Below are 18,977 nucleotides of genomic sequence, written 5' to 3' on the forward strand. Positions count from 1 at the left end.
AAGGGATACAAAGGAGCTCCCAAGTGCCTGGCATGAGCACATGTCCCAAATCTGCCCGTTTTACTGGGGACAGCACATACTCTCTTTTCCAAATTTCCTAGGACAGGCAACTATCATGGACCCCTGACAGTGGTGGGGGGCTGGCAGCCAGCCCAGTAGCCCCCACTCAGTCTCCACAGCCTGACTGCAAAGCTTTCCTCCACACCCCGCATCCCACCCCTTGATAAACAAATTGTTCTCTGTTCCATGGGCCTGCTTTCTCCTCCAGCCGCGCCTCCTCCACATCTGCCCACTCCACAGTTCTAACGCCCCTGTATTCCCTGTCTGCACATTATCAGCATTTAAAGCCAGAAAGTTGGACAAACACACCCATTCTTCTTCGAGGTTCCCATTACATAGGCATGCTAGGACAAAGAAAACATTCCTGCCAGGATCCCCCAAACCACTGGACCATTCAGTCAGCAATTGAAACTGACACTATGTAAGTTATGTCCCATTAAGGGGGCTGAGAGGCCTAGTTGTCTCCTTTTCATTCAGCTAAATGCACCTACCCCCAGGAGCAGTCATCAGCCACAACCTTAGAGGAACTGCCATCTCAGCACCCACATAAACACTTCACGATGGGAGTAAGACTCTAACTCCAGGACACATTCCAGAAAGCCCAAGTTTTGAGAAGGCTAAATAATTCAGCAGAGGGAAATGGTAAGGATTCTGGGCTTTGGAGCACAACAGATCTAGGTGGTGATGTCTACTTCATCTCTTCCTAGGTTTGTAGCTTTGAGTTTTCACCTCTCTGACCCTCATGCTCCTCCTCTGTGGAACGAGGATAATATTAGTGCAGTTGCTTCGGGTGGTGGTGAGGACTAAACAAATAATGTTTGTATAGCACTTAAGATGGAATTTGACACAATAAACGGTCTATAATTGTTAACTATTATCATTATTAATGGCATCATCATCATTGCTCCTGTTGTAACAGCAAAATGATTGTGTTTCTTGAACCTTACAGCTAGGATCTGAGCAGGGAAGCTGGGAGGCAACTTTTCATAGATCTGGCAGAAATGGAGCTAGTGCTTGTGAGATAGAATTGCCCATTAAAGCGCATCTAGTGCAAGGCATCTTCTCTTGAGAGTGAAGGAGTCTTGATTAGGGCCAGGAGCAGTCACTGGCTGGTGCTACAATCTGCTTTAAATCAAATTCACCCAGCTCACTGTCTGATAACAGCCTGATTAAGGAAAATGGGTACCATAAATTTGATTCAATATTTGAGGAGAGAAAAGGAGGTGGTCATGTATCATCGGGGAAAAGCCCTTTCATGACAGCAGGAACTTACTTGCACTTAAGAGTTGTGAAAAAGTAAAGGCATTTTGGGGGAGTAGGAGTAATGCAGGAGCAGGCAAGGTAGAAAAGAGCTATGGCCAATTACAGACTCCACACCCTGGGTTTCTAGCAGAGGAAGGAATGCTTTACACTGATGTACCTGATTCCAGGGTTTTTCACACTTCCTTTTCCTCTGACCTCCAGGGCAGTTCCCCATGCATCTCAGGCTCAACAGATTCCAGATCAAACTCAGAGTGGCTCATCTCTTAGCCTGTTCTTCTCAGGCTCCATTATCTTGGCTAAGAGAATTGGCACTCACCTGCCTGGTAGCACCCCCACCCAACTTTCCACTCACTGAAGTCCCACTGACTTTACCTCCTTGTTATCTCTTAATTTTGTGCTGCCCTCTCTATTCCCATAGTCACTGCTGCCTTGTCCAGGCCTTGTTTTCTTTTACCTGGATTATGGAACAACCTCCTACACAGACACCATCCTCTAGCGTTGTCCATGCCAATCAATCCTGACTTTAGAGCCTCAGGGATCTTTCTAAAATGCTAACTGCCCATGTAATTACTCCACTTAAAAACATCCTAGGACTTAACAGTAGTTACATAATATAATCCACATTCTTTAGATTGGCATTTGAATACCTTCATGATCTGCCTTTTTATACCTTTCTCTCCAGTCATTTCTCCCCTCATTTCTGTCTGTCAGATACATTCTCTCTATACAATCCACAGGATTGCTTTTGATTCCGTACACAAACCAACTATCCAAGATCTCTAACTTCTAGGACTCTGTTTTATCTCCTGCCTTCCTCCTGTTCTCTATAATCTACATATAAAAACCCACTTCAAGATGCAACTCAAATGTCTTATCCTCTGGCAAGTACTACCTGATTATGCAAGTAGAGGTACTTACTTCCTAGTCCCTCATATGTCCCTCAATCTCTACCAGTATCCCCCTGTATTACAGACTGTTATCTGTTTCTATTTGTCTCCCAATCCCCTAAACCACGGGGCTCTCACCTGAGTCAGAAACCGTGTCTGCATCATCTACGATCCCAACACCGCTCCCCTGACATGCACGACAGGGTCCTAGTACATGGAGTCAGAACTAACTTGTTGAAATTTAACTCCTATTTTTCCATGGAAGGATTCCATATGCTTTTAGCATGGAGTAGTAAGTCCTGACAACAAATCTATTTCTTATCCTCAGAATCCACGAGAGATCTCAGCACCAATACATCGTCTAGAATTAGCACTCTTCAACAGAACTTTCTGAGATGATGGCAATGTTCTGTATCTGCACTGTCCAATACACAATCCACTAATCACATGTGGCTAGTGAGCACGTGGAAATGTGGCTAGTGCTAATGAGGACTGAATTTTTCATTTTATTAAATTTTAATTAAATTAAATTTAAAAAGTCACCCGAGGCTAGCAGTTACTATATTGGACAGTGCAGCTCTACATTCTCCTTGGTAAGGAGGCTTCCTAGGAAATAAACATTCCCTCACTAATTTAGCTGTTACTGGCCCCTGCCTTGCTCTTAGGGCCCAAGGGACTGGATACAGTGGGATGGGGTGCCTTATAAAGCTCAAAGCCACAGCGGGATCTGCATGGCCAATGATCCTTGCCTACCTGCAGAAGACCTGGGAAAACCCATCATTCTATAGAGACTGGAGCCCATAGGCTGACTTTGTAGACAGCCCCAGGCTGCACTGGTGGATTCCAAGCAAATAAGGAGACCAGGCTCATTGGGCCAGCTCTACAAACCCTGACAGTATTAGCATTGCTAACTGCAATTCAAACACTTAGTTGGCCCAGAGTTAAGGAGGAGATAGGAATTTGATAGAAACAATGAATTAGAGGCTCAAGACAAGGGGTTAGGTCATGTGCAAAATCAGATAGCTCTGTTTACAGGTCAAAGTGTCAGCTGGGTTCAAAGCTCTGTCATTTACAGATTACCCTGAAACCAGTAAGCATCACTGAAAAGGAAATATTAGAAAATCAGAGGAGGGTATTGGCACCCTGATTCCTCCCTCCCTCAGCTGTGCAAAGAGCCCTTGAGAGTCTTGGAGCTTTACTCTCAGCCCAACACTCCCCCTGTCTTTATGCCATGGTAACTGGATGGCAGGTGAAGATGTACTTTGGTCCTGTGTAGAGAAGTGTGGGGGCTAGCACCCCATCTCCTTCAGCTTTCATTGATGGGGGTACCTTTTCTCCTCTCTTTCTTGGTGCTCTGGAATCCCATGACTTCGTTTTTTTAAACTGTTCAATAAAGGTGAATTAATGAAATGTCTATTGCAATGTGATTTAAGCTTTATTTTTCACATGGATAAATTAATAAGCCAGAAAAGCTGTATCAACTGATCATTTGTTCTGATTTTGGGTTGTCACCATGTGCTGTAGGTCTTCAAAGTGAGTAAAAGATTTGTGCTAGACAGGGAGATCAGGATCCTGATCAGCTGGGATGAGACATTATGCCAGAAAACATTGAAAAGAATGGCTCAGTCTCTTAGTTCCACGCTGTTACCATCTCACTGCATCTCAGATACAGTAACAGAGCCTAAGCTTTGACACCAGGTAGGCATAGGTTCAAATCCAGGCTCTGGAGTGTTGGTCCCAACACTCAAGGGCAGGTCTCTTTGAACTTCAGTTTTCTTATCTATAAAATGGGCATAACCACACCTATAATGCTGGAGGCTGTGAGAAAGAAAGAAGACAATCATATAAAATACCAAGCCCAGGGGCATCTGGGTGACTCAGTTGGTTAAGCGACTAACTCTTGGTATCAGCTCAGGTCACGATCTCAGAGTTTGTGAGACTGAGCCCCACACTGAGCTCTGCACTGGCAGTGTGGAGCCTGCTTGGGATTCTCTTTCTCCCTCTCTCTTCACCCGTCTCCTGGTCACATTCTCTTTCTCTCTCTCTCAAGATAAATAGATAAACTAAAAAAAAAAAAAAAAAAGCCAAGTCCGGTGCCTGGCACACAGTAGATACTGCAATGACTTCTAGGTCTTATTCTTGAATGTAAACTATAGCTCAGAGCCCCCTCACCTTACAGATAAAGTTTAGAGTTTAGATTTTTGTTTTTCCCAGATATATTCTCTTACCTCAATGATCCAGATGTGATTAAAATAATAATAATAATAATAATAATCATAGCTTAGAACTCTGCTAAGGCATGCTGCACAATATTATTTACTTTTCACAACTACCTTGTTGGGGGAAGTACTGGTATTATCCCATTTTAGAAATTCAGAACCTGGGGATCAGAGACTTGACCATGGTCACAAAGGTAGTCAGTGGTAGAGTGAGGATTCAAATCCAGCCTTGTGTGTGGCTTTAATTCCTATCCTTTGGAGTGTCAGTGGGGAGCACTCCATCCCCACCTTGCAGGAATGACAATGGTTTGGTTGCTTGGGACTTCCTCCCCAGCCAACAGCCCTTACCTGTGTAGTTCCTCATCAGAGGGTGAATACTTGGCAGTGACATCAGCCAGCTCCCCAAAGATCTGTTTGCTATAAACAGTGAGGGAAGACAGCAGGATTAATTCTTGCCATGTAGAGCTCAGGAGGCACGTGTAATCCTTGATTGAGAGCTCGCAGAAGAAAGGCAGTTTCTTGATCCAAGCAATCTGCCTAAAGAGCAGCTCATCGGCTAGGCGGCAAAGCAGGGCAAACAGCTCTGCCTGAGTCACAGCATACCTGGGGGTAGGGACAGTGGAAAATTACTTCCGGTGGCCAGAGAGGGAGGATAAGGGCACAGGTAGAGGTTACTCCTAAGAGTAGAAAGGGTCTCTGGCAGTGGGCTCCTTGCCCTTGATCATGGGTCTCCAACTTCATTCAACTGAGTCTAATGATAAAGCGGCAGGACTGGAGCCAGCAGCAAGCTCAGGGTTGGGGAGGTGGGTTTGGTGAGAAAAGGTTGTAGAAAGGAAAGGAGGCTTGGAAATTTGTGCAATTATTAGGGAGTATGACTTTTAATGTTGGTGTCCACAAATGTTCCACGTGTTGAGAGAAAATTCTGTGACCCTTGCACTAGTTTTGGCAATGAGAGCTCCATTAGGTCAGGTCTGGTACCCACCCAATACAGGGACTGACAACAAAAATGAGCCTGAGGCCAGACGGCTGAAAGAGAGAACATGTTCAGAAGGTTTTCCTGCTCTCATTGCACCCCCTGGTGGTGAGTTCAGGAACTAAAGTTGCTTAGCCTTTGTGAGTTACTGCTGTATGGAAGGAGCAGGGCATTTCTCATCTCTGGGCTGGATGAGATAGGGTCCCAGTTTTCTTTCTCTCAAGGCCCCTGGGCATGACTCTTCCCCACACCCCCTCACTCAGATTTATAAAGATTTTGTGTGTCCTTCTTATAAGAAAATCTTTGAATTTCCTCCTCTGATATTGGAGACTAGCTTGAAAGATCTCCAGATACATCCTAGGGATCGAAGCTTGATAGCAAACAGCCTGTGCCCCAGGCCAAAGGAATGGGTGCGGCAATTGGTGGGCCTGAAGGCAGAACTAGTATCTACTCAGGTAGAGGTGACAGAGGATTTAAAGAGTATTCCTTCCACCAACTCAGGTCTGTACACAGAGCACATGGCACCAGGCTACCAATGGGTACGTTGGCTAGAGATGCAGATAGTCCACAACCAGTTAGTGCCTTGTTACAGAGCCTGAACTTAATGTATGATTATCCCCAGAAGTATATTTCATCTCTGACTCAGAGCCAGAGAAGCACTTCAGACCCATCCCAGGGCCTGGCTTACCTAGCTAGGCCCAAGCAGAAACAAGTCTTTTAATCCCAATTCCATAAGGATTGATAAAACAGTCCCAACTCTATGAAAAAAGATGCTCAAGAGAAAAACAAGGGACCACTGCCTTCAAAGATATATACAGATTTGTCCTCTGATGCTTCAGTCATTACTCATTATCCCCTGACTCATTCCAAAGCCTAGGGTATTAGTAGCCAGGGATGAAGGTGGGTGTGGGGTGGAGATCATTTTGAAGTTGCAAGGACTAAATGGGGCACTCACCCATCTTCAATCAACATGGGCGTGCCCAATGGCTCCAGGTCCTCCGCTGATACCAGCTGGTGAATCAGACTGTACGACTGAGGATCCAGGCTGCGAGCTTGTGGGGGCAGAAGTGGCGAGTGGGCGGAATAGCTAAAAAGGTGCGGTATGTATTGATAGTGTGGAGGCACAGACATCCCCATGTACTGCTCTCTGAATGCCATGAATCCATTTAGTTCCACAGACCTACTGGAAAGAAAAGTTTCATGTCAAGCAGAACCATGGCAGGTGTACTGCCTGCTCAAAGGAAGTGAGCCACAATGTGGCTAAGGTGTTCTTTGGCCATGCAGTGTGTCTTCATCAGGGACATAATTAACGGTTACATGCATGTCTTCCCTACTAGATAGGGACTCTGTACAGATGTGTGTATGTGTGACTTATCATTGGACACCCAGCACCTGGCAAAATAGGTACTGAATAAAGAGTGGCTGAATAAATTCTTTGTATAGGTGCCACATTTGAAGAGATTTTAATGGATACTCACAGACTATGGTCCACAAAGGTGTGGGGGTATGTATTTTTTTATTACTAGGAAAACTAAGGCACAGCCAGCCTAAGGGCCTTGCCAGGCCACAAAACAAATCCAGCACCTAGCAAGGAACCGGACATGTGGCAACAACTCCCCTAAACATTCAAAAGAAGGAACAAAAAAGGAACAACTGAAAGAACTGAAACAAAAAGGAATAAATGAATGAATAAAAGTTACAGTAAAATACCAAGAAAAAGGCAGATAAAAATATGCAGGCAGATTCTTGGTATTTTCCTGGAGAAATCTAATCACTGACCATTGGAAAAATCTAACCACTAACCACTGAAGAAATCTAACCACTCTGTTACCTAAAACAACAATCCTGTAGCTTTACCTAGACGCATTTCCTGTAACAGGGGCTGGTAAACTATAGGCTAATGGTACACAGCCATATTCATTCATTCACGTAGTGTCTGGTGGCTTTTGCACCATAATGGTAGAGTTGAGTAGTTGAGACCCAGACTGTATAGCCTATAAAGCCTAAATTATTTATTATCTGGCCTTATAGAAAAAGTTTATCAATCCCTGTCCTATAAGAAAGATTTCTGCAAAAAGGAAATCTTCCCTGGTAGTTGATGGCTACATTTACACATACAACTAACTTAACATTCTTGAACAAAGAGTCTCCAAACTGGTATTCCATGATAACAGCAAATTTAAATCACTAGCTTAAAATTTTTCAGTTTCTTAAAATTTATAAAGTGAAAATCTTCACTCTTGCTGAGGCAAAGAAATTAGAACTTAATTCAATATTGTCAATGTGGTTTGTTTTATTTCAGTGATAAAGTAAATGAGAGAAAAGAGCTACATTTAAAATGTTATTTTGGGGGCGCCTGGGTGGCGCAGTCGGTTGAGCGCCCGACTTCAGCCAGGTCACGATCTCGCGGTCCGTGAGTTCGAGCCCCGCGTCGGGCTCTGGGCTGATGGCTCAGAGCCTGGAGCCTGTTTCCGATTCTGTGTCTCCCTCTCTCTCTGCCCCTCCCCCGTTCATGCTCTGTCTCTCTCTGTCCCAAAAATAAATAAAAACTTTGAAAAAAAAAAAAAAATTAAAATGTTATTTTGTTAGGTGAAGAACGTATGGGCACAGACAGCAGCTATACTACTTTATTAGCCTGCAAAGAGACTGCTGACATTTTCAAGGTCTTCAGCAAAAAGTAGGCTGTGAAATGCTGTTCTGTGTCATCCTGGTCCGTCCCTGCCCCAAAGACTGAGGGAACAAGAGTACAACGGCTGAGACAGCCCAGAGGTTCCGTGTGGGTCTGTGTACTCTCTGGGTGATCCCTAGATGATGCTGGGTTTGCCTTGAAGCTCACCTGGAGGACAGTGTGGAGCCCGGTGAGGGCTGGTTGCTCTCTGAGGCCCTGTTCCCAGGGGAACTGTGGTCGCTGTCACCATGGTTGCTCCAGTGATTGGCCTCTTCCTCAAATTCCTGCCCAGACATGATCCTTTCGATCTCCTCCTCTGATATCTTTGACAAGGAATTGACACATGTTAGACTGGGTGCCCAGGATAACCTCCGTTCCTTCTTTAGGACTGAGAATGTATTTAAAACTCACATTCCTAGAACTCTCTAGAGAGAAACCCAGATTCCCTCTCTTCTACCTCCATACCCCACAGTCTCTCACGAATCTTTTTTTTTTTTTTTTTTTTTTTTTGTCTCTCACTAATCTTAGGACAGCTTGGTTGCTTGCTTCCTAGCACCACAGCTCACCATAATTTTCCTCTTGTCCATTTACCCTCCTCTCAAGCCACAGAGTGTCTATGTTCTTCAACATTCCTCTTTGTCTTTGAGTTTATTCTTCCCTACCCCTGAAACACCACTCTTCAATAACAAACTCCTCCTTGCCTTTTAAGACCCAATTCAAATGTTACCTTCTTTGTGAACCCTCTATCACTACCTAGACAGAATTTTAGGTCCTTCTTCTGTCCACTTACAATTCTATGGATTCTGAGATAGGCAGAATAACACAGTGGTTAAGAGTATGAATTCTAGAGTCAGACCACCTTTGTTCCAACACAGGTTTTGCTACTTTCTAAAAGTTGTACAATCTTAGGCAAGTCATTTACCTATTTTAACTTAAATTCCTTTATCTATGTGGTGGAGAGAATAATATCTGTCTCGTGGGGTTACTGTGAGGATTAAATTAGTTAACACATTATCACATGTTTAGAAAAGGGCTTAGCACATAGCAATAATTATGGAAGGTTGACAATGATATCTTCATCATCATTATTATTTTTATAGCATTTATGGTAATGTATCATGAGAATACCCTCTATTAGACCTAAGGCTATGATTAGAACCTAGAAAAAAGTGCTCAAAAAATGCACGTTGGATAAACAAATGTTCACGTATTAAGTACTGTCCATGAAACTCCACATGGATTTTCTTAGTAAGAAAGACATTCCCAACCCTACTGAATAAATGAGAAGAAAACTCTAGCTCAGACAAGTGAACTGACTTGCCCAAGATCACACTGTGTGCTCACGTCTGGGGAGGAGTTTGAGGAAGAGGCCAAAGTATCCAAGTATTCAGTCCCTGGCTCTAGCTATCACACCACACAGGGAGTGAGTAAACACATCTTCTACACAGTGTTTAACCCAGAGTTGAAGCTTACCTGGCTAAACTTAGCACGGGATGAGAGTGAGTAGTAAGGAGGAAAGGCCAGATACATTTTTATTTTTTGTTTCTATAGAAAGCCTGGGAGGACATTTTCTCTGAAATCTGAGTCGAACCTGCATAACTCTTTGTTCCAGCCTGTGAGGAACAAAGGAACTGTGAGGAAACCTTGAGCTGCTCTGATCATAAATACAGGAGGCATTTAGAACTGGAAGCCAGCCAGCATACAGGGCTTGGAGGGAAAACAAGAAACATTTAACTGGTACACAAGTTGAGTGACTGGTCTTAAATAACTTAGATTGTGTACTGAATTGGAGGTACGGTAGTCTTTATTCAAGCACATGTAGCGAAACAAATCTTTTCACTTAGGGATCTTTAGAACACTGAAATCACACATTGTACAAGACACGTGAAGGGGCGCCTGGATGGCTTACTCAGTTAAGCGTCCGACTTCAGCTCAGGTCATGATCTCATCATGGTCTGTGGGTTCAAGCTCCACACCAGGCTTTGTGCTGACAGCTCAGAGCCTAGCGCCTGCTTCGGATTCTGTGTCTCTCTCTCTATCTGCCCCTCCCCTACTTGTGCTCTGTCTCTGTCTCTCTCTCTCAAAAATAAACATTAAGAAAAAAAAAAAAAGACATGTGAAGACAAAAGGTGCCATCAAACTGTAAGACATTTAGTGACACCCTGACTGAAGCAGGCTCAGTGATGGCAGTGAGAGGAAGACCAGAGCTTAGAGGGCATGGAAGTACTTGAGCGAGGTGAAAACAACCAGTCAGTAAGACTGGTTCCAGCTGGGAGACAAAGGTGTACTGTACCTGTCTCTTCCTATGGGTCCCATAGTACACTAGGCCATCAGTGATGCATTAAGGGGATGGAACACACCAGCAGTGCTTACGTCTAGGTTCAGACCTCATCTGTCATTTTCTACTTGGGTGCTCACTGTTGGGCAAGTCACTCAAGTTTTCTGAGCCTTAGTTCCCTCACTTGTAAAATGAAGATAACACCACCTCCTTCACAGTTCAGGATTCCCTCACAGGGTGCAAAACTGAGCCAGACAGACTTGGGAGGTTGATCTAAGATAAAGTTATGAGGTGCAAGTGCACAACAGTTGCTCAATTCTATCCCTTGTAATTAAGCACTTGGAGATCACAGCTTTCTCTTCCTAACAGATCATCTAAAAAAGTAAAAGACAAAAGAGGAAATTATGTGCCTAGTAACAAAATGTCAAATGTAACGAGAGATGAAATAGGAATGTTTCTCTGAGCATCAGCTACCTCAATTCTAGAGAGAACATAGGGTCTAGAGACATAAGTGACTGAAAAGCCCTGGCATGGTGGGAGAAGAGTACTCAAAAGTCATTGGGTAATACTGGGGAAGGTTCTTCATTGAGGAAATGCTTAAGAATTCTTCCCGGGGCGCCTGGGTGGCTCAGTCGGTTAAGTGTCCAACTCTTGATTCCTGCTCAGGTCATGATCTCATGGTTTAGAAGATCAAGCCCCATGTCTGGCTCTGTGCTGACAGCACGGAGCCTGTTTCGGATTCTCTCTCTCTCTTTCTGCCCCACCTCTGCTCGTGCTCTCACTCACTCTCAAAATAAATAAACATTAAAAAAAAAAAAAAAGAATTATTCCCAGTGGATAAACTTTCTGCTGCATCTAAATACAAAAAGAATGACTACAAATAAAGGCCACACATGAAAAGCCCACAGCGAATATCATTACTCAATAATGAAAAACTAAGACCTTTTTTCCTAAGATCAGGATTACAGCAAAAATGCCCACTTTCGCCATTTCTCCTTACACGGTATTAGAAGTCCTAGCCGTTGCAATTAGGCATGTAAAAGAAATTTTTAAAAAATCTAAATCAGAAAGAAGTAAATTACCTCTGTTTATAGATGACATGATCTTGTAAATACAAAACTCTAAAGATTCCACACAGAAAACTTAGAATTAATAAAAGAATTCAGCAGGAGCACCTGGATGGCTCAGTCAGTTAAGTATCTGACTTTGGCTCAGGTCATGATCTCACGGTTTATAAGTTCGAGCCCAGCACTGGGCTTTGTACTGACAGTGCAGAGCCTGCCTGGGATTCTCTCTGTCTCTCTCTCTTTCCCCCTCTCTCTCTCTCTGCCCCTTCCCCACTTGTTCTGTCTCTCTCTCAAAATAAACAAACTTAAAAAAAAAAAAGAATTCAGCAAAGTTTCAGGATAAAAAAAAAAATCAATATACAAAAATCAGTTGCATTTTTATATACTAACAATAAATCTGAAAAGGAAATTAAGAAAACAATCTCAGTTACAATAGTATCAAAAAGAACAAGATATTTAGGAATAAACATAATTTAAAGGGATGAAAGACTTGTACACCGCTGAAAGAAATTAAAGATATAAATAAATGGAAAGATGGCCTGTGTTCACAGATTAAAAAACAATATTGTTAAAATGTCCATAGGATCCAAGGTGATCTACAGATTCAGTATAATCCTTATCAAAATTCCAATGGCATTTTTTGCAGAAATAGAAAAAAAAAGTCCCAAAATTCATATGGAAACACAAAGAACCACAAATTGCCGAAACAACCTGACAAAAACCAACAAAGCTAGAGGCCTTTACACTTTCTGTTTTCAAAACATATTACAAAGCTACAGCAACCAAAACAGTATGGCATGGTACTGGCATAAGGACAGGACTATAGACCAATGGAACAGAACAGAGAGCCCCCAAATAAGCCCACATATGTAGAGTCAAAAGATCTTTGACAAAGCTGCCAAGGCTACACAACAATAGTCTCTTCAACAAGTGGTATAAGGAAACTAGATATTCATATGAAAAAGGATGAAAGTAGATTCTGATCTTTTATACTACATACAAAAATCAACTTAAAATGGATTAGAGACTTAAATGTAAGACCTGAAACCGTACAACTCTTAAAAGAAAACAGAGAAAAGGCTTCTTGTCATGTTGAGCTCTGCACTGAGCATGGAGCCTGCTTAGGATATTCTCTCTTTCTCCCTTTCTCTTTCTCTTTCTCAATCTCTCTCTTTCTCTCTCTCTCTCTCTCTCTCTCCCTCTCCCTCTGCCCCTCCCCTGCTTATGTTCACATGCACTCTCTCTCTCTCTCTCCAAAAAAAAAAAATGGGGGGGGGGGCGGCAAAAGATTTGAATAGACAAAAACAGACCCAAAAAATCTTCTCCAAAGACATATAAACAGCATAGCCAACAAATACATGAAAAGATGCTCCATGTCACCAATCAGACAAATGCAAATTAAAACCTCACACCTGTCCAGAATGACATTAACAGAAAAAAACAGGGGCGCCTGGGTGGCGCAGTCGGTTAGGCGTCCGACTTCAGCCAGGTCACGATCTCACGGTCCGTGAGTTCGAGCCCCGCGTCAGGCTCTGGGCTGATGGCTCAGAGCCTGGAGCCTGTTTCCAATTCTGTGTCTCCCTCTCTCTCTGCCCCTCCCCCGTTCATGCTCTGTCTCTCTCTGTCCCAAAAATAAATAAACGTTGGAAAAAAAAAAAAAAAACAGAAAAAAACAGAAAATAAGAAGTACTAGAGAAGATGCAGAAAATTGGAACCTTTGTGCACTGCTGGGTGGGAATGGAAAATGGTTGTGGCCACTATGGAAGACAGTATGAAGGTTTTTCAAAAAATTAAAAATAAAACCACCATATGAGCCAGTAATCCCACTTCTGGGTATTTATCCAAAAGAACTGAAATCAGGATCTCAAAGAGAGATTTGCACTTCCATGTTCACTGCATTATTCACAAAGGCCAAGAGATGGAAACAACTTACATATCCACTGACAGATGAACAAATTAACAAAATATGGTATATATCTACAATGGAATATTATTCAGCCTTAGAAATCCTGTCATATGCTACAATACGCTAAGTGAAATAAGGAAGTCACAGAAAAACAAATACTGCGTGATTCCATGAGGTATCAAAAGTAGCCACACTCCTAGAAAGGCAAAAGTAGAATGGTGGCTGCCAGGGAATGGGGAGAGGGGGAAATAAGGAGTTGCTGCTCAGTGAGTATAAAGTTTCAGTCATAAGATGACAAGGCTCTATATATAGATGAAAATGTGCATATAGTAAACAATACTGTACTGTATACTTAATTTGTTAATTTCATGTTATGTTTTTTTAACACACACACACAGAATACCTATGTATAGGCCAAAATAAATCAAACTGACTTTCAAGAAACAGATATGATTTGAATAACATGAATATAAATATTGGATTAATAAAAAGACAGAATGAATACAGCATACACCCACACCCCAATTGAGTGCATACACGAACTCATAATGAGTTCATGTGATAGGAAATGCTCCATATATCATCAGCGTATGTCTCAAAATGACTGAATTCCTGTCTTTCTCTCATATTCCCTCATATTCAATTAGATAAATCCTACCAATTTTACCTATTAAATATCTCTTGAATCTATTCTCTCCCCTTCAATCTATACTATCATTGCCCTACTTAAAACCACTATCTATATCTCTTGGCTAGACTTCTGTAAAACCCTCTGAATTGCTTTTTCTCTGCCCCCAGTTTCACTGGCACTTACTCAGCTCCTCACAAACCATTTCTACTCTTAGAACGATCTTTCTAAAATGCAAATCTGATTCTCTCTCTCTCTCTCTCTCTCTCTCCTTAAAAGCTTTTGGTGGTTGCCTCTTGGTGCACACCAATAATCCTTGAGGCATGGTCCTGCCCACTGGTGTCCTGAGGGATTTACATATTGGGTCATACACAGATCCAATTTTCTTCCTTCATAAAGTTGTTCTTCTGCTGGCAAGTAAGAAAAAGTGGTGTAGGCTGGTCCTACAGAGGCTTTACCTAAGGAACTATAATCAAAGAGAGTTCCAGGCTACTCTCTAGAGAACAGATTCCAAACTCAAGGAATTTGCCTTATCTTTTGCCACTCCATTACATGTGCCCAGTGCTCCAGCCTGACTGAATAAACTCCCTGTGATTCCTTAAAGATTCATCTTGTGGTCTTTTTACATTCTGTTCTGTCTAGCAGTATTACAAGATATTTGGCTCCCCACTCCTTCCCAACATAACTAATTCCTCCTTTTCCTTCAAGACTCAGTTGAAACTTTCCCTTCTCTAGGAAGCCTTCCCTAAATGTCTTTAGTCCCCAACAATGGCTCCAATCCAAACAGAAAAGAAGTCCCTCTTTTCTGTACTCCCTAGGTATCCCGTGTTACTACTCACTGTACTCTGAATGTCTGTTTACACATCTGTCTCTTCCACTAGACTGAGTTCACAGTACAGAGGACCTGTACAAAGTAAGTACTTAATAATATTTGTGAGATTAAATGGGTATTATCATTCCTACTCTACAAACAAGGCAAAGTAATCTTACTGATTTCTGCCAGGCTGTTTTAATGACATTAAAAAATTCTCTGGATGGTTTAAAACCAGAATTGAGTTGACTTCCTGTGAAATCCTTGGGAAGGGTTGAGGGAAATCACAAAAAGAGCTTTAAATAATTATCTTACATATTTAAGATTTTCAAAGTACTTTCATACCAGGCTCTAAAAGCAGTTTTACAGGAATGAAAACAAGATGGCTCCCCCAGCAGGAGATGAGAGGATCAAGGATAAGTAGCTATGGGAACATGTGGAGCCCTGGGTTTCCAGGATGGATAACAAAGAGTGAGGCCTAGAACTCACCTGGACCGGCCCAATGCTCTTATTCCGGCCTCCGGGCATGCCATCTTCTCTGATTGCTGGAAGGAAACATAAGCCAAGACAGTCAAAGCATACCCACACAAGTCTAGGCACTTTAAAAAGAGAACTTATGTGGCCCAAAGCACAAAGTAATAATTGGTGAAATCAAGATTAAAAAACAGGTCTTTCTAGACTGAAAGTATATATACTCTTTTCATTATTCTAGGCTACCTCATAGGCAACAGATACTTTTGGACCCCCAAGGCAATGGACACACACTGTACACAATGCATACGTTTAATATTTCAACAAAGATGACAGCCTTATTAATAGTCCCCTAGTTACAAATATCCCACCAGGATGATGCATCTGAAGGCTTCAGTAAATTTAAAGAGAGGGATAGAAACAATATTTCTATTTAAAAAAATTATTTATTTATTTATTTTGAAAGAGAGAGAGAGAAGCAGAGAAAGGGGGAGAGAGAATCTCAAGTAGGTTCTGCTCTGTCAGTGCAGAGCCCAATGCAGGGCTCGACAATCCCACAAACCATGAGATCCTGATCTGAGCTGAAATCAAAGAGTGAGATGCTTAAACCAACTAAGCCACTCAGGCACCCTGAGAACATTTCCATTTTTAGATATTTTGTTTTATTTCCAGGCTAAGTTGCAGTCTAATGTGTAGGATGAGAAAAGGTTTTTTGTTTTTTTTTTTAATTAATCAAAATTTTGATCTGATTGGTTTCTCCCTATAAAAGCAGCCAGTAGAATTCCCATTGCAATTGTTTCTTATTCAGGTGATTCCACAAAAGGAAGAAGTTATTTAGCAATAAAAAGCACCCTTTAAATAGTACCAGTGTTATTAGGCATAATAGCTACTAATACTATTGCCATTACTGTTTATGGAGCACTTAATATGGGGGCACAGAAGAGAAACTTCTGATCTACAATTATAGAAACACTATGGTATCTGGCAAAACTTTCTGGCAAAGATGACTTCTGAACTGAGTCTTAAAGGATGAATAGGATTTACGCAAGCAGTAAAAGGGTGAGTGAACAGTACACAGAAAAGCTTCAAGTTGAAAGTAAGTATGGAGTATTCTTTCTGGTAATTTCCAAGTGGTTCATCCTGGCTAAAGCTTGTGTGTGCGTGTGCATGTGAGTAGAGTAGTAAGAGATGAAGTTGGAGGTTGGAGAGGCCAAGTGGGGCCCAATCACCGATAGCCTTTAACGGCAGGGTAGGAATATGGACTTTAGCAGAGGAAGCCAAGGATGAGATGGAATGCAGAGGATGGATGTGGTCAGGTTGGCATTTTCAAAAAATCTTTACGATGGCCACTGTGAAGGTTGGCTTGGAGGAGGCAATGTTAACAACAGAAGATAAGCTAACAGCATCATGTGTTTGAGTAAGCTTTGCTCTGTGTGTGTGTGTGTGTGTGTGTGTGTGTCTGTGTGTGTGTATAAAATAATATACCTGCTTTCAAAAAAAATAATATTAAGAATCTAGAAAGTCCTTGGGGCAGGATTGAGGGTTCCAAGCCTAACACTCAGTTCATTTTCCTTAAAGCAGATATCACTCTCGGTATCCTTAAAAAATTACACAGTTCAGAATTAGACAAACTTGGGTCTAAATCCTGTTTTTGCCTGGTCTATGTAATTACACACAAGTTTCTTCACCTCTCTGAACCTCAGTTTACTAAAGAATAGAGGGGCTACTGGAACCTATCATACTGGGTATTGTGGGGATTACATATAAAATAACATAGCTAAAACATCAAGCATAAGGCCTGGCACATAAAGTAGGTACTTAGTAACTAATCCTTCCCTCTATCCAGCCTCTTTTCTACAAACACAGTAGCTAAAACACCAAGGTTCCATTCTCAGCTTTGCTGGATCCTTAACATCTTCATCAGGAAAATGGAGGCAACGTAGTCTGCTTTACAAGGCTGCGGTGAATTTGGAGTGGGAAACATACACAGCCTGTATTAGAGCCAGATGCATACTAGTTTTTGTCTGGGAGCTATCTTTCAACCTAATTTCAAGTTCTAAAATTCCTTAAAATTCCTTTTCTGCTGTTCCAGGGTCAGTGACAGTGTTCACACATTTCTATTTCCAATACTGAGTTCTCCATGCCTTTGCTTCAGCTCAGAGAATAAAGATCATTGGCAGATCCAGTACCAAACACATTTTAGTTGTCTTGTAGGTGAGGAAGGAACTCAATGTTTTTCTTTTCGTTTAGAGGGCCACAAATCTTAAAGATTTACATCTCACCAATATTTTGTTCTGATACTTAAAAGCTTATGTTGTCCCTCAACCCCACCTGGACTAAGGAAACTCACACATGATGGACATCTACTGTGTTTTAGGTACTATCCTGGGTAAAACAACCCATGAGGAAAGTACTAGTATTGCTCCCACTGAACAGATGAATCTAAGGTTCAGAAAAATGAAGTATTTTGTTTATGGCAACAGAAACTAGACAGCAGAAGAATTAAGGTTGGCACCCAAACTATTAGACTAAGCCCAAATTTCTTTCCACAACTAGTTTTTCCCATTGTACCTGCATACCATTGGGAGAAACAAAATTTTAGGTGGTGCGTAGATAAACTCTCAATTATACATGTATCCTAATAGGCACTAAAAAAATACTGATTTTGCATTCACTGAGATGATAAAAATTCCCTTGGAAAATTAACTTTGATTTAAAAAAATTTTTTTGATTTGGGGCACTGGGGTGGCTCAGTCAGTTAAGTGTCCAACTCTTGATTTCAGCTCAGGTCATGATCTCATGATTTGTGAGATCGAGCCCCGCATCAGGCTCTGCACTGACATCACAGAGACTGCTTGGGATCCTATCTCTCCCTCTTTCTCTCTGCCCCTCCCCTGTTCATGCTGACTCGCTCTCTTGCTCTCTCAAAATAATATATAAAAAATAGAAATAAAAAAATTTGATCTTTTTAAAGAAGAATATAAACATTAATACTGGTTTGATCAAAGATGGTAAAATTCGTCAAGATGGCATGAAACTACCTGAAGTGTGTGAAATAATAGAATGCGTCACAGCGCCTCTTTCAAAACAAGAACTTGGATCATATTTTAAAGCTTCTAATGTACCCACATATATGGTATCACATTTGATCCTCACAACAACCTTGGAAGGTGCCCATTATTACTATCTTAGTAGTTTGAAAAAAAATTTTTTTTTAATGTTTACTTTTGAGACAGAGAGAGAGTGGGAGAGGGGCAGAGAGAGAGGAAGACACAGAATCCGAAGCAGGCTCCAGGCTCTGAGCTGTCAGCACAGAGCCTGATGCGGGGCTCGAACCCACGAACCGTGAGATCATGACCTGAGCCGAAGTTGGACGCTTAACCGACTGAGCCACCCAGGCGCCCCAATCCTACGCAGTTTAGAGATGAAAACACCTGAAGCTCACAGAGGAAAAGGGACTTGTTCAAGGCTACTCAGGGAAGAACTGACAGAGCTGAGACTTCAGTTTAGGTCTTCTGATTCTAAAGCTGTGCTTGCTCCTTGATGTTACACTGAGCTAAGAGCAAGTTTCTCAACAGGGCTGAGAATCTTTCTTGTGGTGAACTGATACTGATTTTAAAAAATAAAAACAAAGGGCTTCCAGATAGAAGATAACAGGAATGGATTTTGCTCCACTTCTTGTCCCAAGCCCAAGAATGGCAGCAGCTATGGTTCTCCTATCTCTGCTCAAAAGAAGCACAAAGCCT

The 18,977-nt window shown here is 41.9% G+C and overlaps 1 protein-coding gene across 4 annotated transcripts in view; it reads right to left on the reverse strand.

Annotated features, from left to right (window-relative positions):
• Positions 1-18,977, reverse strand: part of NR6A1 (nuclear receptor subfamily 6 group A member 1) — a 232,347-nt gene that overhangs the window by 11,868 nt on the left and 201,502 nt on the right. For 2 of the 4 annotated variants that reach the window (XM_045469158.1, XM_045469160.1), the window contains 4 exons: positions 15,250-15,305; positions 8,239-8,393; positions 6,358-6,585; positions 4,778-5,032 (listed from right to left, as the gene is read on the reverse strand). In XM_045469158.1, the coding sequence (XP_045325114.1) occupies positions 4,778-5,032; positions 6,358-6,585; positions 8,239-8,393; positions 15,250-15,305 (694 nt within the window). The remainder of the gene's footprint in view (positions 1-4,777; positions 5,033-6,357; positions 6,586-8,238; positions 8,394-15,249; positions 15,306-18,977) is intronic. The other 2 variants (XM_045469159.1, XM_045469161.1) reach the window with 2 other exon arrangements.

Source organism: Leopardus geoffroyi, chromosome D4 (assembly GCF_018350155.1).
Source record: "Leopardus geoffroyi isolate Oge1 chromosome D4, O.geoffroyi_Oge1_pat1.0, whole genome shotgun sequence".
NCBI classification, from domain to species: Eukaryota; Metazoa; Chordata; class Mammalia; order Carnivora; family Felidae; genus Leopardus; species Leopardus geoffroyi.